The 26,055-nt window shown below is 40.8% G+C and overlaps 1 protein-coding gene across 1 annotated transcript; it reads left to right on the forward strand.

The window, feature by feature from the left end:
* DNAJB11 (DnaJ heat shock protein family (Hsp40) member B11) lies at positions 1-25,968 on the forward strand. Its single transcript, XM_020787448.3, has 10 exons — positions 1-220; positions 3,005-3,161; positions 13,542-13,639; positions 20,715-20,847; positions 21,167-21,309; positions 21,870-21,952; positions 23,046-23,103; positions 24,621-24,732; positions 24,855-25,014; positions 25,608-25,968. The coding sequence occupies exons 1-10, from the start codon at positions 153-155 to the stop codon at positions 25,670-25,672; spliced, it is 1,077 nt and encodes a 358-aa protein (XP_020643107.3). The 5' UTR covers positions 1-152; the 3' UTR covers positions 25,673-25,968.
* Positions 25,969-26,055: the final 87 nt, after the last annotated feature.

Below are 26,055 nucleotides of genomic sequence, written 5' to 3' on the forward strand. Positions count from 1 at the left end.
AGTGACGAGCCTGTGCTGTGCCCGATGCTGATTGGTCAGCTTACTACACCGGGCTCTCGCTGGCTTGCTCTCGCTCTCTCTCGTGCCTATGGTTACCGGCGTGTGAGTAAGATTGGGGGTGCCGACCATCTCGACGACACCCCGGCCCCGCCATGACCCCCTGCTCTCTTGGCGGCCTCCTCCTGCTGCTGCTGTGTCTGCTCGGGGACGCCATCGCAGGGTGAGCCCAAGGGAAAGGAAGGGAGCTCGGGAGGAAACACCACCCTCCTCCCCGGGGCTCTCGCGATAAGCAGGACCCCCCCCCCGCCCTTGGTGGCTGCATAGACTCCCCCCCCCCCGCCTCCAGCTACGGAAGGGCCCCTTGGAGCCAGAGTTTTGCTCTGCTCCCTCCTCTTTTGCCCACCGGGTCTTCCCTCAGTTTCTGACTCCACACAACCATAGCTCCTCTTTCCCCCGCGGCGTGCATGCCGCCCTTTCCTCCTTCTCCTCCACCACCACTGCCTTGGTTGCCGTTGTCACCGCTCAGTTTCCCTTTGCCCCGAGTCCCATTCATGGCCACCCTTTCCTTTGCCACCTGTGTTTCCTGAGTGACCAGGAAGAGGATCGTTGGTTTCCCTGTGCTTTTTGTATTGCTTGCTTATGTGGGTGGGGGAATTCCGTTAAATGTAGTATTGTAAGCTGGCGTGATGTAATGGGCCGAGTGTTGCTTTGAAGGTGAAGGAACCCGCATTCAAATCCCTGCCCAGCCCTTGTGCGTTCTGAGAGACCGTGGAGCAGTCAGTGTTTGTATACTGAATCCCTTGAAGAAAAGGTGGTGTATAAATCTGGTATGGGACACATGAATAGGAATGTCGTGTTATGTTTTTGCAAGGTGTGATGAAAATTTCACGTTTTGAATTTTTTCCTTTCAGGAAGATGCTGAAGTGTTTTTATTTTGTTTGTTCTTGTTTTGTTTAGTAGAACTACAGCACTTCGTTGTGGCATTTTATTATTAGTGTGTCAGCTGTGACCCTACCTGAACAGAGAGACCCTGTTTTCAGTGACCAAAGCTATGGCAACTTTCAGATTAGACTTCTTGTGATACATTTACAGTGGTGCCTCGCTAGAGGATGACAGTCTGTTCCACTGAAATCGCTGTTTAGCGAAATCATCGTCTAGCAAAACGCATTTCCCCATTGGAATGCATTGAAACCTGTTTAATGCATTCCAATGAGGAAGAATCGTCGTCTAGCGAAGATCGGCCATAGGAAATCCGCTTTGCGAACCGCCAGTCAGCTGTTTAAATAGCTGTCTCGCGAAGCTTAGGTCCCGAAAACACCCGTTTTGCAAGCACGGAGGGAGCTGTCAAAATCATTGTCTAGCGAAAATTGGTTTGCGAAGCAGGGACCAAACATTGTCTAGTGAAATTCCTCCATAGCAATCACTGTTTTGCGAATCGCTATAGCGATCGCAAAAAGTCAATGTCTAGCAAAAAAACGGCCATGCGGGGTAACTGTCTAGCGAGGCACCACTGTATACAAAGGGATGCTTCTGTAGTTGCCACTAATTCAGAATGAGGTCTCCAGAATTTTTAAGGATGAGGAATTGTAATAATCAGCTCATGCTGGTGCTTCATCAGATGCACAGATTTCGAGGCACAATCCAAAGTGCTTTGATCTCCTGTGGTTTGTAAACTGGATGTGCAAAAGATCCCCTGTCTCTACATAGGCCTTAGTATTTATTAAGGCCACCATGAGAGTTCTTTCTCTGAACTTCCTGTCAGCAGAGATACAGTGGATGTATTGGATACTGTGGGAATAGGCTGCCTGCTGGTGGCATCCCAGTTATGGAATGTTCTGTTTTGTGTAATTCTCACTCTAGGCAAAGACAGCAAGTCCCTAAGAACATAAGAAGAGCTCTGCTGGATCAGGCCAAGGGCCCATCTAGTCCAGCTTCCTGTATTTCATTGTGGCCCCAACACATGCCTCTGAGAACATAGGAGACAACTAGATACCTATCTCCTAATACCCCTCCCCTGCATCTGGCATTTTGAAGTACAGTACCTTCATTTTAACCCTGGAGATTATACATCCCTATCATGGCTTGTAACCTGCGATGGACTTTTTCTCCAGAAATCTGTCCAATCCCCTTTTAAAGGCATTTAGGCCAGATGCCATCAACACATCCTGTAGCAAGGAGTTTTACAGACTAACAACATGCTGGGTAAAGAAATATTTTCTTTTGTCTGTTCTCACTCTCCCAACACTCAATTTGAGTGGATGTCTCCTGGTTCAAGTATTGTGTGAGAGGGAAAAGAGCTTCTCTATCCACTTTATCCATCCCCTGCATAATTGTATGTCTCAATCATGTCCCTCCCCCTTAGGTGCCTTTGTTCTAGACCACTGGTTCTTAACCTTGGGTTACTCAGGAGTTTTGGACTGCAACTCCCAGAAGCCTTCACCACCAGCTGTCCTGACTGGGGTTTCTGGGAGTTGCAGTTCAAAAAGCATCCGAGTAACAAAGGTTAAGAACCACTGTTCTAAAGAGCCCAAAATGCTGTAGCCTTTCCTCATAAGGCAGGTGCCCTAGCCTAGTCATCATTTTAGTCATTCTCTTCTGCACCTTTTCCAGTTCCACTATGTCTTTTGAGGTGGAGCGACCAGAACAGTATGCAATACTCCAGATGCGGCCTTATCAGCATTTTGTACAATGGATCAGAATCTGATCAGAACATCTCAAAGGAGATGGCTCTTCCCTTTGCATGTGGCTTTTAGTGCCCTTCATGTCTGTGTCCAAGTATGCAGCTTATGAAGGCAGATTTATAAGCAGTATCTGCTTTCACATACTATGTGTCTGCAAGTTCTGATGATTCCTTATAAGCAAGTGTATACTATACCTGGAATACAGTATTTGCAAAGCTTTTTCTCTTGGTTGTAGTGGAATCTAACCACAGCATGTGGCTGGAAGATAGGCTGATATTGAAGGAGAAGGAATATGACAAGCAGTGGACTTGATTGTTTTTCAGGAGAGACTTCTACAAGATATTGGGGGTGCCTCGCAGTGCATCAGTTAAAGATATTAAAAAGGCCTACCGAAAATTGGCCCTGCAGCTTCATCCGGATCGGAACCCTGATGATCCACGTGCACAGGAAAAGTTTCAGGATCTTGGGGCTGCCTATGAGGTTAGTGTATTTAGAAAAAGCCTGTCCCATTCTGTGTCCGGCCTCTTTTATTCCCTGTACTCCTGTTTCTGCTCTTTAGTGAAACCTTTGCAGAATTGCCATTAAGTGGAAACTGAACTGGAAATAGGCTTTTTTACAAATTTGTTTTCAAATATATCACCTGTAGGATGTGTTTTAATTAGTTTAGTGAGAAAACCTTATAAAGTCAACAACTGACAACATTTTTATGTGCTGGTGGCTTCACATAATTGAGAATTATGAATTCTTTCTTATGAGTTGATTCTTAACCCAGCTGACAGCTCTTAAGAGCCAGGGATAAGCTTTCCTTCCTTACATTGTTTTTACAAATCCCAAGCAAAGTGCTTGTATTAGGTTATATTTCAGTATTAAATTAGCCATATATGTATGGCTTCCTGATGCGTATATCTGGCTGATACATTAGAGAAATCAAGCCCAAGGTCAGCATGTTATGTGAGTAAGAATGGAATTCTATATACTTTATTGCTTTTTCTTCCTATAATGTCAAGACATTCTAAATATTATTGATGTTTCTGTACTCTGAAGACCAAAGTAGGAATATTGCTTCTAATGTCATAGAGGTTGTTATTGTTGTGAAAGAAATCATGGAAATACCTTATAGTGGGCAGGCAAACCTGGACATTTTGGAGCATGAAGTCTACTGTGACATGGCTTCAGGGTAAAAAGCCTCCAAAAACTGCTTCTTTGGAAGCTGGCATGCTACTTTGATTTGGATGGCTGCTTGAATTGAGATGAAGATCTGCTGTACATTACTAAGGATACAGTTCTGTGCACATTTGATGTGAAAATAAGTACAGCAAATAAGTGGTACCTGCCTGTAACTGAACATAAGATCAGGCATCAGATCAATTCTGTATGTAAGTCATTCTACAACTCTGGCTGTATATTATACTGAGTTTAGAAACATGGCTGTAGTTGGAATACATGAAATTGCAAACTAACGTTTTGATGTGATGTAGGATATTATGTCTGCTTTATAATTCTGCTCCTCCATTCACAGAGTCTGCAAAATAACTGCATTCAGAATCCTCCAGCAGCCTTGAAAAGATTAACACCCACTTCAGTCTGACAATTTACACATTTTATTTTACCATAAGGCCTCTGCTAAAACATTTTTTCTGGCAGAAATCAATGGAACATTTTTCTTCTTGATGGGAAGCATTTCAGCTCAGATGTTTGTTCTAGAGTTGTGCCAAGTTAACTGCTTGGAAACCATAATAGCAACATTTTAACTATCATTTGATCTTTTTATATATATATATATATATATATATATATATATATATATATATATATATATATATATATATATATATATATATATATATATATATATATATGTGCCTCGCTTAACGAGCGCACCGTACAATGACGAGCTTTATATAGGGAGAAATTCGCTTTGCGAAGATCGGTGAGCGTTTCGCTTACCGATCTTCGCAAAACGAAGCTCCGACGATCAGCTGTTTGGCGGACAAAATGGCCGCCGGAAGCCCCAAAATGGCCGCGCGCAGCGTTTTCGCACCCTCCCCTTGCTTAACGAGGGCGCGAAAATGGCTGCCGGCCATAGGAAACTTCGCTGAACGGTGAGTAAAGGAGCCTTTTGGAACGCATTAAACGATGTTTAATGCGTTCCAATGGCTTTCCCTGTCCCGTTCAGCAATGTTTCGCTATAGCGAAGGTTAATCCGGAACGGATTAACCTCGCTATGCAAGGCACCACTGTATATGTGTGTGTGTGTGTGTGTGTGTGTAAACATTTCATTAGTTTTTCACTATACAGTATCTATATTCAATTCGTGCTTGTTAAACATTGTGTTACATGGGTTTGCTTATAATTATCTATTTTCGCATCTTGGTAATTTAATCCCTTCTCCAATCTTCTAGCCATTTGTAGAACAAATTCCACATATTAAAGTACAGTGGTGCCTTGAATAGCGATGTTAATGCATTCCGCAAAAAACATCGCTATTGGATTTCTTCGCTATTCAAAACGCAGTTTCCCATTGAAATGCATTGAAAGCCGGCTAATCCATTCAAATTGGAACGAATTGCCGTGGTTAATGGAAAATCTCCATAGGAAACATTTATTTATTTATTTATTTATTTATTTATTTATTTATTTATTTATTTATTTATTTGATTTTTACCCCGCCCCTCTAGACCATGTCTACTCGGGGCGGCTTACAAAATAAAACAAAACAGTATAAAAATATATAAAATCATAAAATTACAAATTTCAATTTAAAACAATTAATTTAAAGAGAGGATTATCAAGATGGAAGAGCCAAAAAAAAAAGAGAGAGAGAGAGAGAGAAAGACTTAATTGACTGGAGGGAAGGCCTTCCTGAATAACCAAGTTTTTAACTGGCTTTTAAAAACACCCAGCGAGGGTACCAGCCGAATTTCTGTTGGGAGGGCATTCCACAGCCGAGGGGCCACCGCCGAGAAGGCCCGGTTTCTTGTTTTTTCCTTCCGGGCCTCTCTCGGCGTCAGACCCCTCAGCCGCCCCTGCTGGCTATATCGGGTGATCCGGGTAGATCTGGGTGGGAGAAGACGATCTGCCAAATATTGAGGTCTCAAACATCGCTATTCAAAACGCGGTTCCACAACTGAAATGCATTGAAACCTATTCAATGCATCTCAAAGGGAGGGGGGGAATCAACAACAAATTAACAAAGAGTCAGAACAAGGTCAAATTGGGTTAACACAGGGTTTATTCAGTGCACTTTACGATCTCAAACATTTCAAACAGGAAACTTTAACTTTAAACCCTTTAAAAATAGCTAACACGAACCTCAGTTCCTCAATTGAAATGCATTGAAACCTATTCAATGCATCTCAAAGGGGGAAAAAATCAACAAGAAAATTAACAAAGAGTCAGAACAAGGTCAAATTGGGTTAACAAAGGGTTTATTCTGTGCACTTTACGATCTCAAACATTTCAAACAGGAAACTTTAACTTTAAACCCTTTAAAATTAGCATCTCAATGGGGGGAAAAAAAGATCGCTATTTGATAATCGCCCATAAGAAAAATCGCTATTCAAAGCAAAAAATGCCCCTAAAACCACATCACTATTCGTTTTTTTCGTTAATAGAGGCACTCGCTATTTGAGGCACCACTGTATTCTGAATCTTCTATCTCTCTCAGTCTCAGTGTGAGTCTATCCATTTCTGCAAAATCTATAATCTTAATTATCTCTTCTTCCTTGGTATTTCTTGATTTTTCCAATGTTGTGCAAATACAATCCTAGCTGTTGTCACAACATGCAGTGTTAGGTAAACAAATTTTTTATCAAAACCCTCTGGTAAAATACCTAATAAAAACAGTTCTGGTTTAAAATCTATACATTTTAAAAGCATTTTAACCAACTATGTTTGTTCTTAGTCCAATTTTTTTGCTTTTTCACATGTCCACCATACATGTACCTACTTTTTGTTCGCACTTCCAACATTTACTAGACATATTTGGAAACATTTTTGCGATTCCTGCAGGTGGTAAGTGCTATCTATAAAACATTTCATAAATATTTTCTTTATACAAAGTCACCATTATTATTTCACAATATCTATTCCACAATTTCTGCCATTTCTCCAATTCAATTTTGTGCACAAAATTTTTAGCCTATTGTTGTTTAGTCGTTAAGTCGTCTCCGACTCTTCATGACCCCATGGACCAGACCACACCAGGCCCTCCTGTCTTCCACTGCCTCCCGGAATTGGGTCAAATTCCTGTTGGTAGCTTCCATGACACTATCTAACCATCTCGTCCTCTGTCATCCCTTTCTTCTCTTGCCTTCACACTTTCCCAACATTAGGGCCTTTTCCAAACAGTCTTCTCTTCTCATGAGATGGCCAAAGTATTAGAGCCTCAGCTTCAAGATCTGTCCTTCCAGTGAGCACTCCGGGTTGATTTCCTTCAGAATGGATAGGTTTGCTCTCCTTGCAGTCCAGGGGAGTCTCAAGAGTCTTCTCCAGCACCACAATTCAAAAGCATCATCTCTTCGGCAGTCAGCCTTCTTTATGGTCCAGCTCTCCTTTCCATACATTGCTGATGGAAAAACCATAGCTTTGACCATGCTGACCTTTGTCGGCAAGGTGATGTCTGCTTTTTAAGATGCTGTCTAGGTTTCTCATCACTTTCCTCCCAAAAAGCAGGCGTCTTTTAATTCCGTGGCTGCTGTCACTATCTGCAGTGATAATTGAGCCCAAGAAAGTAAAATCTGTCACTGCCTCCATATCTTCCCCTTCTCTTCTCCAGGAGGTGATTGGACCAGTAGCCATGATCTTAATTTTTTTGATGTTGAGTTTCACACCATTTTTTGCACTCTCCTCTTTCACCCTCATAAAGAGGTTCTTTGATTCCTCCTCACTTTTTGCCGTCAGAGTGGTATCATCTGCATATCTGAGGTTGTTGATATTTCTTCCGGCAATCTTAATTCCAGTTTGGGATTCATCCAGTCCAGCCTTTCACATGACGTATTCTGCATATAAGTTAAATAAGCAGGGAGACAATATGCAGCCTTGTCGTACGCCTTTCACAATTTTGAACCAATCAGTTGTTCCACATCCAGTTCTAACTGTTGCTTCCTGTTCCACATACAGTCGTGTCCCGCTTTACGATTACCCGGCATTACGATGAATCCACTTTTGCAATCGTAAAACAATGGTCTAAATAGGGTTTTTTTTTACTTTATGATGATTGGTTCCCTGCGTCAGGAACCGATTCTTCGCAAAAGATTTTTTTAACAGCTGATCAGCAGTTTCAAAATGGCCACCGGGTAATTAAAATGGCTCCCCGCTGTGTTTAGGGACGGATTCCTTGCTATACAGGCACCGAAAATGGCTGCCATATGGAGGATCTTCGCTGGACGGTGAGTTTTTAGCCCATTGGAACGCATTGAACAGTTTTCAGTGCATTTCAATGGGCTTTTTATTTTCGCTTTATGACGTTTTCGCTTAACAGTGATTTTCCTGGAACAGATTATCACCGTTAAGTGAGGCACCACTGTATAGATTTCTCAGGAGATAGATAAGGTGGTCAGGTACTCCCGTTTCTTTAGAAACTTGCCATCATTTGCTGTGGTCCACACAGTTAAAGGCTTTTGCGTAGTCAATAAAGCAGAAATAGATGTTTTTCTGGAACTCTCTTGCTTTCTTCATAATCCAGTGCATGTTAGCAGTTCGGTCTCGAGTTCCTCTGCCCCTTTGAAATCCAGCTTGTACTTCTAGGAGTTCTCGGTCCACATAGTGCTGAAGCCTACCTTGTAGGATTTTTAGCATAACCTTGCTAGCATGTGACATGAGTGCAATTAGCCTATTGTACCATTTTTTCTTTCACCTGTTCATCTGCCATTTTCCAATTCAAAAGCAGTTTGTATATTTTCTTAATTAGTTTATCATCTGAGGTTAATATTTGCTCAAGCTGTATTAGTTATTTCTAAAATCCATTTTTAACATCTTTATCATATCTAGATTGAATTTGCATTACTGCCCACTATTACAGGCCTAATCCCTGAGCAATAAGTTCTTGTTTTGGTTTTAATTTCCCTTCTGTATCTAGTATATCTTTGCAGCATAAACCTTCCTCAAAGTTCCTGAGATTTGGGTGCACAAATGCTTCCATAGGTGAAAGCCACCTTGGTAATTTTTATGTACATTTTTTTCTTTTCCCATATTATCAGTGGTGAGTTTCTAATATAATGATTTTGAAAGTATATATGAGTTTTGGCTTTCTCATATCATAAAAAGGCATGCCAGCCCAATTGTACATCATGTCCTTCTAGAGAGATTAGTCTTTTATTTCTCAAAGTGATCCATTCTTTTAGTTAGATAGTTAGGCATCCTTCAGTCTCGAAAGACTATGGTGACATGCTCTGTATGGAGGACTTGGAACAGCGTCTATTGTGGCTGAAGAAGCCAATTCGAGAGTGACAATCTCTTCCACACTGAAGACAAATCCAATCTGTCCCCTGTCCAGCTCCCTGGTTTTGCTGATTTTGTGACTTCCTCTTTGCCTCGGCCTGCTGGACAAGGGTCTCTTCAAATTGGGGGAGGCCGTGATGCACTGCCTGCCTCCAGGCTGAATGGTCAGATGTCAGGGTTTCCCAGCTGTTGAGGTCTATTCCTAAGGCCTTCAGATCCCGCTTGCAGATATCCTTGTATCTCCCTCTGGGGCGATTTCCCTGCATTAATTCTCCATACAGGAGATCCTTTGGAATCCGACCATCAGCCATTCTCACAACATGTCCAAGCCAACGTAGACATCACTGTTTCAGTAGTGTATACATGCTAAAAATTCCAGCTCGTTCTAGGACTACTCTGTTTGGAACTTTGTCCTGCCAGGTATATGTCATCAGTTTCTTATTGAGCCATATTCTCTTTGTGAGTCTAGAGAACATGGTAGCTGCTCTGCCAATGCATTTATCCAGCTCGACATCTAGGGAGAGAGTGTCAGAGATCGTTGAGCCAAGGTACACAAAGTCATGAACAACCTCCAGTTCTTGCATGGAGATGGTAATAGAGGGCCCATGACTTGTGTTTTCTTCAGACTGATTGTTAGTCCAAAGTCTTGCCAGGCCTTGCTGAAACGATTCATGAGTTGTTGGAGGTCTTCAGCAGAGTGGGCAATAATGGCTGCATCATCTGCGAAGAGGAAGTCCCGCATGCATTTCAGTTGGACTTTGGTCTTTGCTCTCAATCTGGAGAGATTAAGGAGCTTTCCGTCTGATCTGATCTGGAGATAGACACCTTCTGTTGCATTTCCAAAGGCATGCCTCAGCAGGATAGCAAAAGCAGGATAGCAAAAAAGTTCCCAAAAAGAGTTGGTGCGAGGACACAGCCCTGTTTCACTCTGCTTCAGATGTCAAAGGGATCTGATGTTCAGCCGTCAAAACTACAGTGCCTTTCATTCCCTCACGGAGGGATCTGATGGTGTTAAGGAGACGAGGTGCACATCCAATCTTGGGAAGTATTTTAAAAAGGCCATCCCTGCTAACCAAGTCAAATGCTTTTGTAAGGTCTATGAAGGCCACAAGGAGTGGCTGTTGTTGTTCCCTGCATTTCTTCTGCAACGTCGGAGGGAGAATACCATGTCAGTGGTGGATCTATTAGCTCGAAATCCACACTGTGATTCTGGATAGACTCTGTCTGCAAGCACCTGGAGCCTCTTCAGCACCACACGGGCAAGCAGCTTCCCTACAACGCTAAGAAGAGTGATGCCACGGTAGTTATTGCAGTCGCCCCGTCTCCTTTGTTCTTGTACAATGTGACGATGTTTGTATCCTTCATGTCCTGTGGTACTCCACTTTCCCTCCAGCAGAGACAAAAAATTTCATACAGTTCGGTGGTGAAGATCTCCTTACCACATTTCAGCACTTCAACAGAGATGCTGTCCCTTCTAGGTGCCTTGCCGGAGGTGAGGGAATCCAAGGTCGCTTTTATTTCTGCTAAGGTTGGTTCGCTGTCCAACTCTTCCAAGACAGGCAGGCACTCAATGTTATTTAATGCTTCTTCAGTTACTACATTCTCTCTGGAATATAGCTCGGAGTAGTGCTGCACCCAGCATTCCATCTGCTGTGCTCGGTCCTGGATGATCACACCTGTAGCAGACTTCAAGGGAGCAGATTTCTTCTGTAATGGACCTAAGGCCTGCTTGATACCATCATACATTCTTTTGATGTTACCTGTGTCCGCTGCTATCTGTATCTGAGAGCAGAGCTGAAGCCAATAATCATTGGAGCATCTCCTGGCAGCCTGTTGGACTTGGCTACGAGCGGCTCGAAGAGCTTGCAGGTTGTACTCGCTAGGACAGGTTTTGTATGCTGTTAGAGCTCTTCTCTTATCCTCGATGGCTGGCATTAACTCCTCTGAATGGGCTTCGAACCAGTCAGCCATCTTTCTGGTCTTCTTGCCAAAGGTGGACAAGGCGGTGTTATACACAGCGGTCTTGAAGTGTTCCCATCGTTCAGGTGCATTTACATTAGCCAGACCTGGAAGGGTTTCCTCAAGTGCTTGGGCAAATTCCTTCACTTTTCTTTGATCGCGAGTCTTGCTGATGTCAGTATGTGGTCTTCTTTACTTTTTCATGTGATACAATTTCTTTGTTCACAGTTTTACTCTGCTACATACCAGGGAGTGATCAATATCGCAATTAGCACTCTGGTAGCTGTGTGTGATCGTAACACTAGGAAGGCTAGAACGTTTAGTGAGGATCAAATCGATCTGATGCCAATGCTTGGATCTTGAATGTCTCCAGGAAACTCTGTGTTGCAGCTTCGTATTAAAGAATGTGTTGCTGACACAAAGACCATAATAACAGCAAAACTCCAGTAAGCGTTGGCCATTTTCGTTCATCTTTCCAATGCCAAAATGGCCTAGACAAGTGGGCCAAGAATTGTGATCAGCACCAACTCTAGCATTAAAGTCTCCAAGAATGAACAGTGCCTCTCTTTCAGGGACTTTTTTGATAGTAGCTGCCAGATCGTCATAGAATTTGTCTTTCACTTCTGTAGTGGATGACAGTGTTGGTGCATATGCACTAATGAGGGTTACTGGTCCTGCTGATGAGTGGAGCTGCAGAGACAGGATTCTTTCACTCCCCACAGTAGGTGAAACAATGCATCTCAGAAGGGTGTTTCTGACTGCAAAGCTAACATCATACTCCCTGGTCTCATTCGATGGTTTTCCCTGCTAGAAGAATGAGAAGTTTTTTCTTTGACAGATCCCGAGTCTGGCAGTCTTGTCTCTTGCAGGGCAACAGTGTCCATCTGCAGTCTATTCAGTTCCATGTCAATGACAGCTGTCTTGCGCACATCGCCTATTTCTTGCAGGTCATCAGGAAAGCCGTAGTCAAAAAAGCCAGGGGTCATTGTCTGTACATTCCAGGTGCCCAGCTTTAGGGCAGAAGTTTTCTTATGATTGTTGCATGGTGCATGGTTATCGATCTGCTTGTTGGCTTTCACCCTAAACCCCACGCACCCCGTGAGGTTAACAGACCGTGGCGAGGTAACACCTTACTGGCTGGAGGCTGCCCAGCTTAAGGCGGGCGGTATCTACCTATTGAGGTGCAATGACCTCTCCTACCGTCAGAAGTAGCCCCTGGCGTCATGCTCTACACCAATTGAGCAAAGACTTATAACTGGTAACTGCTACTTCCCGTGTTGTTTCGACGCTGTGTGCGAAGCTGGAGTGTCCTCTCCAGAGCACAAAGCCTGGGTAAAATAGTATGGGGGATAGGCTGTTACCCAAGCAGCAGATCCCCCCCTCCACATCGCTGAAATAGTCCAGTGGAAAGGCAAGAGCCAATACAACTGGTTCCAGCAACGTCGCAGAAGTTGGCAGAATTGCCTCCAGGACTCCGGCTCTGGATTTTGCCTCGAGGTTATCTCCTGAAGCCCTTTCCATAAGTGGATATGGCCACAAGGCAGTGGAGGTTTAAAGTCGGAGTTTTCCTTCTCCTAGATGGGCTGCCTTCCAGGGCTGACGAGCCCCACCTACCCAGCCTGCTCTCTAATAGAGTGGAAGTATGCAATCTTGATTGCAAACTTCTTTAAGCCATACTAAAATGCATGCTTGGTAGTAAAGCTCCCAGTCTGGTAGTCCGAATCCTCCTTTTTCTTTAGATTCTTGTAGCTTCTTCAGTTTAATTCTTGCCTTCTTCCCTTGCCAAATGAACATTAAACTCATATTGTTTAAGTCTTCAAAGTATTTCTTTTCTATTTTAATTGGAACTGTTTGGAACAAAAAAGTAGTTTTGGTAAGATACTCATTTTAATTGTCACTATCTTTCCTTTGATAATTGTAAGTCCTTCCATTTTTCCAAGTCTGTTTTTTTTTTATTTAAATAATTTTACGTAGTTGTCTTCTTTGATGGTTGGACATCTTGCAGTTAGATATATATTCCCAAATGTTTAACCTTTTTAACTCTTTGTAACTTTGACATTTCCGATAGTTGGTTTTTTGTTTTGCTGTTAGATTTTTTGTGATAACTTTCATTTTTTTTCCTTGTTGATTTTCAGTCCTGATACTTCTCCATATTCCTCAATCTTTTCAATTAATTTCGGTGTTTATTCCAATGGATCTTCTAAGATAAATACCAGATTGTCTGTAAATGCTTGTAGCTTGTAGCTTTCACCTTTTATTTTTGCTTCTTTTATTTCCGGATCCTGTCTCACATTTCTATTGAGCACTTCCAGGGTCAATTTAAACAGCATGGGGAGAGAGGGCATCCTTGTCTGGTGCCTTTTTCAGTCTTAATGTCTTCAGTCCGTTCACCATTTATGATTGTTTTCGCTGTTTAACTTCCATTTTATCTAATGCACACATGTGCACTGTCTCTTTCAGGTACTGTCAGATGAGGAAAAGCGAAAGCAGTATGATGCATATGGAGAAGAAGGATTGAAAGAGGGTCATCAGAGTTCCCATGGAGATATTTTTTCACAGTAAGTCTGCTTTGATCATATTATCTTGCATAACAGGACAAACTTTACCTTTACGTACACTGCAGTGATATTGCTGTTGGTTCGATGCATTCAGTAACACTGCCATAATTTCTTGTTCTCTAGTGGCTGTTCAGTTAGTCTCATGATGAATGAAGGCTATAAGAACACACTGAAGAATTAGGTTTCTTGGTCCTGGTGAGAAGATCCTGTATCACCTAAGTGAATTTTTTTTTGTTTATTTGTAGAATAGGCAAGAAAGTGTTAACTCTTCTAATTCAGCTGGCAGATATAAACCTGGCTTTCATCAAGGAGTCATTTCCAACAAGCTGGGAAAATTTTTCTAAAACATTTCTGTCTTCAGTGTTTTGATTAATGTCATTGAGACTTGCATGGGGACATCCTAATGCGGGATATCAGGCAATCTGACAGTGGATTACTTCATACCAAAGCAAATGCCAAGATTGGATAGCTATTCTGCAGATTCTATAGAAGCAGAAGTAACAAGCAGTTAGGTAGCTATTTAATATAGCTTTCAGACTACCTTTATGTACTAGCCTTCTCAAAGTAGCTCATATCTTAAAATACATATGCATAAAAAGTAGGAGTAAATGTTGTGCCATAAGAAAAACAATAATTAAACAGTAAAAAAATCAATATGCTGCATAAAAGATATAATGCTCAATAGCAGCAAAACAACAGTAACAATATTTGATTTCACAGTATCATTAAAACAAAGGAAATAACACAGCATCATATGCCTATTTGAACATCTACATTTATGGAACCACATGAAACTTACTTGGAAGATGAGCCAATAAAAGCATATGCAATTGACATGGTACACTTTCCCTCATAAATCTTATGAGACCCAGGACCCCCAAAGAGCAGGATAATCTAAGCAAAAATAATCCTGATCGCCCATACTGACTGACAGAAGTCTGACTCTCACAGTTTATTATTCTCTTAATTTAAAAGTCATGGCAGTTCTCATAGCGCAGGAATTTCGTATATTAGGAATATAATGTCTTCCATTCAGAACTACTGTATATGGACTTTATCTGGCTTCCTAGAGGCTGAGGAAAGGTGACAAAGTTATGGCAGTGATGAGAATATTGTGACTCTCCAGGTGCCTCTCTTTGTGGACTATAGTTTCACTTCTCCCGGACCCTTGGCTGCCATGCTGGCTGGGACTGATGGTGGTTGGAGTCCAGTATCATCTGCAGGGACATAGGTTCCCCACTCTTGAGCTTCAAGGTATCTTCCAGATGCAATTAACACAGTCTTCTTCCCTTGCTATCCACCTGCAACATTTACCAGATATTATGAAGAATGTTCTTCCAGTGATGTAATAGAGGCATCTTGTGCCTATCTTGGCTTCCACAATGCACAAGTTTCTTAGAGGTAGGCTTGTGATAGGAAGGGTATAAGAAATGATCATAATATTCATTGTTCCCTAGCAGTTTTCCTTTCTTTGACAAAGTGGGATTTCCCATTGAAAGATTTGTTAAGGCTGAAAGTATTTTCAAAAGTTGCATGAAAATAAGAAGTCTCCTGAGTTGTTTTTTTCTTGAATGTCTTCTGATATTTTAAAAGTCTTACCATGTAGTTTTGCTGGGAAGAAGCGGGGTGTGGGGGGACTTCATGAAATAATCTTGTGTGAAAGTAACATATTTCTAATCTAGTAGTTTCCTGAGTTTCCTCCAGGTGGCAGCCCAACCTTTCAGTAGCTTCTCCACACATTTCTTACCGGCAATGCTTGCTACTATAAACAACCATCCTAGAAGTTTCCATTCATGGAAAACCATTTTGGCTGCCATTGAAGCAATAATTGTTAGCCCATTATCACTGCTTCTGTGTTGGAAATAAGCACTCAATGTCTGTGCAAAAGGTTGGATCTATTGTGTGAAGTTAGACTGTCATTCCAATTCCTTTCTTTCTCAATATTCATGGTATTACTTCATGGTATTACTTGTGAGGTAGAAACACACACAGAGGAATGGCTCCATCAGATGAAGAAGAAAAGGCACTTTTAAAAATATCTGGCAGTGGTGACCCTCAAATTTATCACACCACAACTTTGCCTCCTTTCTGCCTGCCTGCTTCCTTTCCTGTGCTGATTAGCCACCTAGCTGGTCCCAGGAGAGGTATGGGGTAAATTCTCTTTGGTATCATAAAGAAAAGTATGTAACATATAAAATGTTTCATTATATTCCAGAGCTTTGCAAAAAAGCCAGCCTGGTGTACCACAATAGCTGGATTGAGGTAATAATGGCTGAATTCAGCTTATCATACCAGTTTTTTTTTCCTCAGGTTCTATAAGGAAAAAGCAACCAGCTTCCTTGGCTATACTGTGTTTAGCCACGGAAATGGGGTGGAGGATGTCCTCTCATTCCTTACAGAGGCAGAAGTAAAATATAAAAAGTATTATTATTTTCAGTGGCTGCTTTGTTTTCCCAAGCAGTGAATGAAAAAAAGCATTTCAGTCTCCCTGGCTTCTCCAGTTCAGTTGCTAGTAGCGTCTATTAGAAGAAGCTCTAACAGGTGGAGTGGTTTCTTTGAATGAAGAATGGCCCTGTGTGTGCTGATGTCTCACTTTAGCTCTGATGGTTGTTGCTGTATGAGTGAATCCATTTCTCTTACCAGTCTCGCACTTTAAGGAAAAAATAAGCTCCTAAACCTGCCTGCTAAGCTTTGTTTAGCTTAGGTGGTGAACTTTATAAATACTTCAAGAGAGTGCTCTTCTGTCAGCTGTCTTCCTTCAGCGTGCAGCTTTTCTCTTCTTTCGATGAGGGTACAGAAATCTCTTCTTTCTCAAGAGGGAAGGATATGTGTGCTTGCAGAAGATGAGTCACTATGGTGCTTAATTGTGCCTAATCATGTACATTGAACAGGAGCAGACCACAGTAGTGGGTAAATATGTGTTGAATGTGACCAATGGCAGCAGTGCAGGCAGCAATCCAGTGGGCAGAATATGGGAAGAGGGTAGCATATGAGGACTGGGTAGAATATGGGGAGATGCATAAGGATTACTTTGGGCTACTTTTTCTTTGGCTTGCAGACAGTTCCATAAAATACATGTTAACATGTTTTTCCTTCAAAAGCTATTTTGATTTCCTATTGGAGTGGAGAAATTCCAATATTCATGGCTTTTTCAGTTTCTGTGCCTCACTGTCCAGTGCCTATAGAAGAGGTCCTAGAAGGACAAGCAATTCCCCTGAATAAAGAGAGAGATCAATTGGCTGGTAGCATTCCACTTAAGCTGTGATGCTTGCTTCATTACTGGCAGGATCCTTGCTTTTTTGGGGGAAGTACCATGTGCCTGCAGTAAAGTTCAGAATCTATTGATGAATGAACAAACGCAACTTGTCATTCCAGTTTCAGTCTCAGATCTTCTAAGAGAAAAATATAGTTTTAAAAATTCTTAATTTCTTATTATACCATTCACTACAACTGCCTCCTTTGTATTCCTTCTATTCTTTATTCCCATTTTTCCATTATTCTCAGTTTGCCAACATTTGGTTTATATAACCTTCTTGTATCTTGCTCACCCACTACTTGAACTTGTGGGCTTGATGAGTGACATGCTGTTCTCTCTGATTCCCTTGAGGAAATGCACATTAATTTTTTTAATATCCTTTCAATAGTCTGCTTTGGGCTTAACGTTTCTCCTAGTGGCCAAGTAGTAAGTGAACCTTGCTGTACTAAACATGTAAAGTCAAGACTTCACCGAGAAGTCAGAAATTGAGGGTGGGATGAGGATCATAAAAATAAATCTACCAACAATAGAACGCCATAGAAAAAAATTACTACAGAATTTTGTGCACAAATGTTATACAATACTGTTTTCACAACACTGACATGTGAAATTCACCAGAGTCTTACATAAAACTCTAGAGAGTACAGTAAGGAACATTCCTGGACCCTTGCTTGTAACAAGGAAGAATAATTGGCAAAATTATTGTTTTGCCTGGCAGGACAGAGACTTGACAGAATTTCTAACCCTAGATGAACTTTATGTTCTGAAAAGGCAAACAATAGCCTGAAGAGTGTTGTAGATGATTGGGCAAAATTTCTTTCTGGCCATTCAAATGGCAGATGTTCTGTAGGAAGGCTTCCTGCCCACTGTCAACCTATATATGTCCCAACCTGTGTATTCCTTTCATTAAATCTGCCACTGTTTTTAACACACTGGGAGAGGCTTCCCCATAACGTAGAGAAAAGTGGCAGGTGCTCTTCTGTGGTGCTCTTGAAGGGAATACTGCATACAAATAGTAAAAATGAAGGTAAAGGAAAAACAATGTACATTAGAAGGTAAATGTCTTCAAGTGTCAGTAGCCTAAGTGTGCCATTTGCACCCACTACCCAAAGCAAAGTGTGTCATGTTTTGCCATTCACTCACTCTGGAACATACACAGGCATCCGCTGCAAGTGGGAAGTGGGGGATGCATCCTTAGTGTCGGTAGAACAGGAGAGACTGACCTATATCATGGTGAAAATAAAGGAGAGCTAAACTCAGGTAGAAGTTTCATCTGAGAGGGAATTATTGAGTTGCTACTCTTAGCAGCTGTGATGGGAAACTATGAACTGTAAAGCTGTCTCTCCCCCCTCCAAACAAACAAAAACCACAAATTCCAAAGACAGTTGTTTCCTGAAGCAATTGTATATTTCTTTTGTTTGGGAAATCCATGAAGTGCTATGCACTTTTTCTCTAGAGAGATTTGGACAGAGAAATTTCAGGAAGAGGAAAAAGCAGTTTTCCCCTTCTACGAAAGAACAGGAAGTTAGGCAATTTAAATTCCTACGCACATTTACAAACGTACTGAATCCTAAGTATAATGAGACTCAATATAGTTTCTAAAAGCAAAAGCAAGAAAATTCTAGAACTCTGCTAGTCTAAAAGGTAGGGTATCACCCTCGCCTTACTGGTCTTAGATGTATAAAGGTTGCTTAGGCAGTGGAAGGAATAAATAGAGTCCTGTAAAGGTTGAGGTGAGCTCTCCTTTGACAGGTCATGAAATGACAGGTCACCATCTGTCATTTCTAGCAGAGGTTTTGGCTTCCATTGGAGCTTTAGATGTCAATCCCCTATTATTTGGGCACTCATTTCTTTTTCTACCAAAACTATAATTAAGTAATTTTGTTCCAGTCTCAGCATTTTTAAACCTCAAAACACTGGACCAAACTGTAGTGATTGCAGGGATGCAGGAACCTCACCAAACTTGACTAAGGCCTTCTCAAACTGCCTTGTATCTGCACATACATACATCCCTGCTTCACCTCTGTTAAACACTTTTTTCTGTAGCTAGTACACATTCTTGATAGCAGGCCATGGAACCTTCTGAAGTAATGTTCCAGCTTAATATACTGATTCCTATATTGATTGAGATGCTTTTCAGTTGTTTTAGCGCCATTGTTTCATAGACTCTTATTTTATTGTATTTTAATATTATCTGCATTTTCAATTTTAACGGTGTTCCTTTGAGTCCAATTATAGGGAAGTCATAGATCAGATAAATAAATAAACTAGTATGGGTTCTTGTCAGTTTCAGAACAAGGTAAAAAAGAATGTGAAATAAATAGTGATATGAATGAGAATCTCCAAGACAGCTGTTTGGATTTCAGTATCCTTATTAAACCATTGACACATCCCAGAGCCACCTACTTCAAGGCATATATTCTGTACCAAATTCTCCTAAGTGTATACCTTGAATGGCATGACTATTTGAAAATGCTTCCCAAGGAGTGGAGTATCTTTTGGCCATCTTTTTCCTGAATTTGTTGGTGTTACTGCGCACTTAGTGTGAGTAGGTATAGACTTTATGTAATTCTACTGAAAAGAGGATTTTTAGTCTTTGTAGATCCTTCTGAAGGAGGAGAAAGGGAAGCTCCATGCGCCTGATTCATTGTGCATGTATTTTCAGTCTGGCTGAGGAGAAATCCGGGACATGTTTCATCCCTACAGTAACCCCACCACAGCAACCTTGGAAATTACTGCAACACCCCTCACCCTCCCCATCAGGAAAAGAGTGAGGAATGGGTGGGAAGTCCACTGTTACTTCTGATCAGCGATAACAGCAGGAATTCTTCTGTATTGCTAGCACTCTGCCTTTTGCATGTGCTGGCATTCCCACTAATACCTCAAGTAAGTGATAGTGGAGAGCTTTGCCCACCCCCTCTTCTTCCTGCTGGGGGAAAACAGGACAATTTAAGCCCCCTAGACTCAGGTACCAACAGCAGAAGTATTCATGCAGCTATCACTTGCCACTGGAATCTGCTTTGTCCATGCCTCACTCTACCTCATGAGAGGAAAAACACAGGACAAGCAACAGTTCTTACACCAAAATGTCAGCTTCAGCAATGGTTGTGCGACAGCTGTAGATGAAGCTTTTATCCTTTCTTACCTCTTTCCCTCACCACATGGAAAGCAACAAATCTGTGTCCCTGGCTCCAGCAGCAGCTAGAAGCACCAACCCAGAATGATCAAGAATGTCAGGGGATGTAATAAATGTTCTGATTTCATTGCATCCTCGTCAGGCTGAAGGGATGGGAATCTGGCTCAAGATCTAATTATTTAGAATGGCTAACCCTTTCCCTAAAGAATTAGACATTAGATCAGAGACTACCTAAGCTTTCCCCTATATGACCTTTGTGCCTGTAGTCCTTTTTATTTCCATGATTGTATCTTGATTATTTCTCTTAATGCAGTTTTATCCAGTTTGTTTTGCTCTTATTTCTTTTTTATTTCTATTTTATTATAGCTTGTTTTCATAAAAGTAATCGCTTAAATTGCTATGGTGACTCAAGAAGTGAATGGGAATTTGGGTGATGCTGCTTTTTCAGCTGAAGAGCTGAACCATACAATTCTCTCACTAGTTAACTGAAAAGGAATCTTAACAGGGTGAATTTGATTTAAATCCTGATTAAAATTTTTAAAACTGGGTTTTTTTTTTTGAAAATCTAAATAAAATAAATTGATTTTTATATAAATCATGATTTAAATCAATTTGATTTTTATCCATCCTGAATCTTAAATTATATGTACTATGCCTTTGCTCAACTTCATGATTGTTTACAGTTTCTTTGGGGATTTCGGATTCATGTTTGGAGGGAACCCTCGTCAGCAAGACAGAAACATTCCAAGAGGAAGTGACATTATTGTGGACCTAGAAGTTACACTGGAAGAAGTGTATTCAGGAAACTTTGTGGAAGTAAGTTCGCCAAATTTCTTTTGATGAGCCTCTTTAACTTATTTAAAGTCAGCCTGCCTGTCTTGTTTTCAAAAACAAATGTTTATGCAAGAGTTGCTGTACTGCACTCTTATAGCAGAAAAAGGCATTAATATTGGACGTTCAGCATGATGACTTAGAGACGTGCTTAAATTTTGCATCTAGTAATATTTTTCTCCCTCAGCTTTAGAGTTACAAAAGAAGAGGATACTGCCTGAGAACTGTAAGGCATAGTGAAAAGTCATTAGTCGCTTTCACTATTATATGATCTGGATGAGAAGTATTCTCTGTCTCTTTGCAGGTAGTTCGCAACAAGCCAGTAGCAAGACAGGCACCAGGCAAACGAAAATGCAACTGCCGACAGGAGATGAGGACAACCCAGTTAGGCCCAGGGCGCTTCCAGATGACCCAAGAAGTTGTCTGTGATGAATGCCCCAATGTCAAGTAAGTCTGAAGTCCTCTGGCATTTTGGGGGATGTGCTCTCATGATTTGTAAACATGCATGGTTATTGAAATGAGGGACAAGGAGTTACATTGCCAGTACAGTCCACATGGTGGTGTATCTTGTTGCTTATCAGTGGGAATAAAAAGGAAGGAAAAACTATCAACATAGAAAACTTCATGGATCACTGACTGGAGCTTGAGTAGTTTTGCCAAGCAAGATAGTTTGCTTATATTACCATAAAGGTAAAACATGTTCGCCAAACACCAGAGGTGCTTCAGTTCTGGTATAAAGTGGAACTTGTGAGTGCTTTCCGGGGAATTTTGTCACCAGCATTCTTGTAAACAGTGCTGAGTTACCTGGAAATGCCCTAAACCTAGCTGGATTTTGTATTATGGGTTAATAGGCCCAATATCTCTTTCACAAAACACACAGAACAATTTGCACCATATGGTCTGATGAGATAAAATAGCAAGAAATCACTCATAACACAATCACTAAAGGAAAACTGCTTCATATAAGTCCATCATTCTTTGTTTGCCACTCCTGTTTTATTTTGCAGGCTTGTGAATGAAGAACGAACCCTAGAGGTAGAGATAGAACCTGGCATGAGGGATGGCATGGAATATCCCTTCATTGGGGAAGGTACAATAAACTACCTTTTTTTCTTTAAAAACTCAATGTTTTGGGTCAGCTAAATATTTTTAAAATGCAATTTTATCCTGCTCTAAAATGCTGTGATTCTTTTCTTCTGGGCAGCAAGTTTGAACCTGGTCTTTTTATGTAAAATTATTCTTATATACATCAAATATATTTGAATACCCTGGCCCCAAGACTGGTTTAACAAGAGAACATATCCATTGTAATATTACTGGAGACCCAGTAATTTTGTCTGTACAAAAAGCTGTATATCTTTTTTCTCCCATGACTCAGTTGTAGTTTTTGTTTATCAGCTTTCAGTCCTTGGGTGGGGATCCCTGTGATCATGGAAGCAGAGATTTAACTGTTTTTCACAATTACTCATTCTCATGATTTTTCCCCATTTTCTGCATTATCTGTGCTTGCACTTACTTCTAAAATATTTTAGGTTTTATGTGACTCCACGTAATACTGATGTATATTCATGTAGCTAAGTTTTTCTAAGATGCTTGGTGCATAGCACATAATGCCTACACAGAATGGGAAATGGGATGTTTTATTTTTTATGGCCAAGCCTCTTTACAGGTTAGCAGATACTATTAACTTGGCTTTCTATTCAAATTAAGCACTTGTTGGTTTATGGAGCATTAAAAACCTATGGCCAAATCCTATTCATTATACCTGCTGGCATAATGCCATTGGTGTGCTTATCAGCAGCAGATTGGTAAAAGAAGTCACTATAGGCCTTTCCTATCACATACCAGTCATGTGACTTGCTATGTGATAGGAAAGGCCTATGCTGACTTCTTAACTTGGACAGTGTGCCGCTGAAAGTTATACCAATGGTATGCTGGGAGACATAATGGTTAGGATACATGGTTATCTGGCAGCAGAACAAGTTTGCTTGATCTATATTGGCATATTTTGAAATAGCAAAGTATGTTGCAGTTGATTAATGTCAGAGTCTGGGAAATAGGTGAATCCCAATCCTGAGAGATCATATGATTAATGGGAAAGCTCACTTGGTTGTAGATTTCACTCTTGGGATGTCATAAACCTTCTGAATAAATTCAGCATATCTGGCCATGTTCTTTTCCAGGGGAACCACATGTTGATGGAGAGCCAGGGGATTTGCGCTTCCGGATAAAAGTTCTCAAGTAAGTTATCTCTTGCTTACCAGGATGCTTACATTTTCTTCCCTATATTAATTTAGTACTGAGCAAAATGCAGACAATACTGTAAATTATATATTTAAGCATATGTGTGCTGATAGGTGTGTTTTCTCAGGAGGGGTTCAAAAATGCAAAAAAAAAAAACAATTGTGGGTTTGATGAGGAAAGGATTTGCTTTACAATAGAAATGGGGATATTCGTATTCATATACGAATACCCCCACAAAAGTGGACGTAACGAACTCACCCATCCAGCGCTGGCTCCGCTCTCCCTTCCAGTAGCTCCGGATCTCCTGATCAACTATCCACTTCTGGCAGGAGGAGGGAAAACAAGTCTCCTTGCCAAGCTGATGAGTGGATAGCCAACCAAGAGATCTGGAGTGATTGGAAGGGAGACCAGAGCCAGTTATACAGGTAAGTGGATGGTCCGGTCTGGCCCCTGCGGGCCGGACCCTAATCACGTGCAACTCTACTTTACAACACTGGTTTTCTGATTGATAGTGTAAACCTCCCAGGAAATAGGGTCAGTGGTAGTGCCAAAAAGTGTTTATATGTTTGTGTTTTTGTGAATATGAAATTCCAAGAAAGAGTGAGATTCTGAAACAGGTGGAGGTTTTTTTCCCCTTCCATCAAATACCTGGATAAGTTGAATGCTTTCAAGCAGACGACTCATTGATTCACATTAAGTGTATGAAGGTAACAGGATCTTTCTTCAGATTGGGATGGTGCAATCTGAACAAGGAGTAAATCATGAAGAGTTAGTACTGGGATGTAAAGATTATTCCTTCTGTCTGGTTTTCAGGCAGAACTCAGTATGTCTTACTTTGTTCCTTTCCTGATGCCAGTATTTGTGTTAGTGTCTCAGTGCCACATATGAGTGTCGTTTGACCTTGACACATGTATCAGCAATGAACAGTAGTCATGCAAAAATCTCCCATGCATTTGCCTGCATAACACGGGGCTTAGATTCTGGGGCCTCAAATCAAGTAAAGTCCAAAGGGATGACAAAGTTCAGAGAGTTTCAGAAACTACCTTATATTCTAGAGGTTTTTTCTACATTAACTTTTGACAGTTGAGAAGAAAGTCTTTATGAACTGAGTAAATGAACATCTCCAGCTAATTTAGTAGTTTCAGGGAAATTTACCCCATTAGGACTCCCAACAGATACTGAAAAGCTAATGAGTAGAACTACAAATGATCCCCTGCTGGATTAGGGCAAATGTGATAATTGCACATAGACAACTTCCATTTTTATCAAGACGAAGACATTTTATCAATTTCTTTACACAAATGTTTGTGTTTTTATGTTTACCAAGATTCTTAATGTTTTGAATGATCCATCTGTCAGAGACTTCTGAAAGACTAATAAGGAGGGTCAGGATCACTGGCAAATTTTTAACTTATCAATAATTTTAAATTTTGATTTTTTAAAAATAGAGTAAGCAGATATACTGGTTATGGTAGTAAATAGGAAATGATAATATTCTTCTAACCCCTTTTCAGGCATCCAGTCTTTGAACGGAGAGGGGATGATTTATACACGAATGTGACTATTTCACTAGTTGAGGCTCTCATTGGCTTTGAAATGGATATTACCCATTTAGATGGGCACAAGGTAAGGTAGATGATTAATTTTTGCATCTATTAGTGCTAAAATATGCTGTTAAACGTGTTATTAATGTGTAAGAGTATGTGGTCAAAAATTTTAACGTAACTTCTCCATGCTCATTCCCCTAGGTCCACATTGCCAGGGATAAAATCACAAAGCCTGGAGCCAAGCTGTGGAAAAAAGGAGAAGGTCTCCCCAACTTTGACAATAACAATATAAAAGGCTCCCTGATAATTACATTTGATGTAGAATTTCCCAAAGAGCAGCTGACAAGCGACCAGCGGGAAGGTTTGTATTTCCTGTATCCTTAACCACTATTGTGATAGATTGCCACATGGCTTGATCACTGTTTATGAATGTTCTTTCTGCATGAGATCAGAAAGTTGTTTCACCCTTTGCCCATCTTGTAGGTACCATTTCTGTTGTGCAAGAGCACCATATTTTCTTCTTTGTTTTTCAGCATCTAGCTGCTATGTTCAGCAAGATATTTTATTAGCATTTAAAAAAAAGACAGCTGTGTAATTCATGAACACAATCAAAATCATGGTTCGGTGATAATCTTTGTTTGCCAAGTCTGCTTTAATTAATAGCCAAGATGTTATGCTAAATCCACTTCTCTGTCAACTAGCTTAGTCCCATTGAATAAATTAGGATTGTTAAATTAGCATTTATGCAAATTCCATTACTTCAGTAATGGTTCTATTCCATTGGGGTGACAATTTTGAATTGGTCCACTCTGATTCTCTGTATGACATAGCTGTCTTACTAGTTTTGGAGGCACTTGCATATTTCTTACGAGTTTTTCTTTTAAGAAACTCAGTCTCAGAAGTAAGAAATAGAATGTGCTGGTTGAGAATGATCATTCTTACATTCTTTTGCAGGTCTCAAGCAACTGCTGAAACAGGCATCTGTGCAGAAGGTGTACAATGGACTGCAGGGATATTAAGACTGGGGGGAACTGACTTTCTTACAGATGAATGAAATCAGTGCTGTAAACCGCACTAGTTTCTTCTGGGCGTTAATAGAACAAAATTGAAGGGTATTGGAGTGACCACCGAAACCTCTGTTTTTACAGTAGTGAGGTGATTGGGACTCATCAGAAGACAGCAAAAGAAATTTCCTTATTCAGGACACAACTGGTGCTTTATTTGGAGCAGTCAGGCTCCAACAGTTGAGAAATGTGAGGTAATTTAAGAAAAATACTACATTGGAATTCTGGTTTTAAAATATATTTTGATGTTACTTTTTCTTGCCCTTCTGAATGAATTTTCATAACTTTTCCACGGTCCCTCTGTTTTGCCTTGTACCAAATCTCGGCCATTCTTCAGC

Source organism: Pogona vitticeps, chromosome 3, assembly GCF_051106095.1.
Source record: "Pogona vitticeps strain Pit_001003342236 chromosome 3, PviZW2.1, whole genome shotgun sequence".
In the NCBI taxonomy this organism is placed as follows: domain Eukaryota; kingdom Metazoa; phylum Chordata; class Lepidosauria; order Squamata; family Agamidae; genus Pogona; species Pogona vitticeps.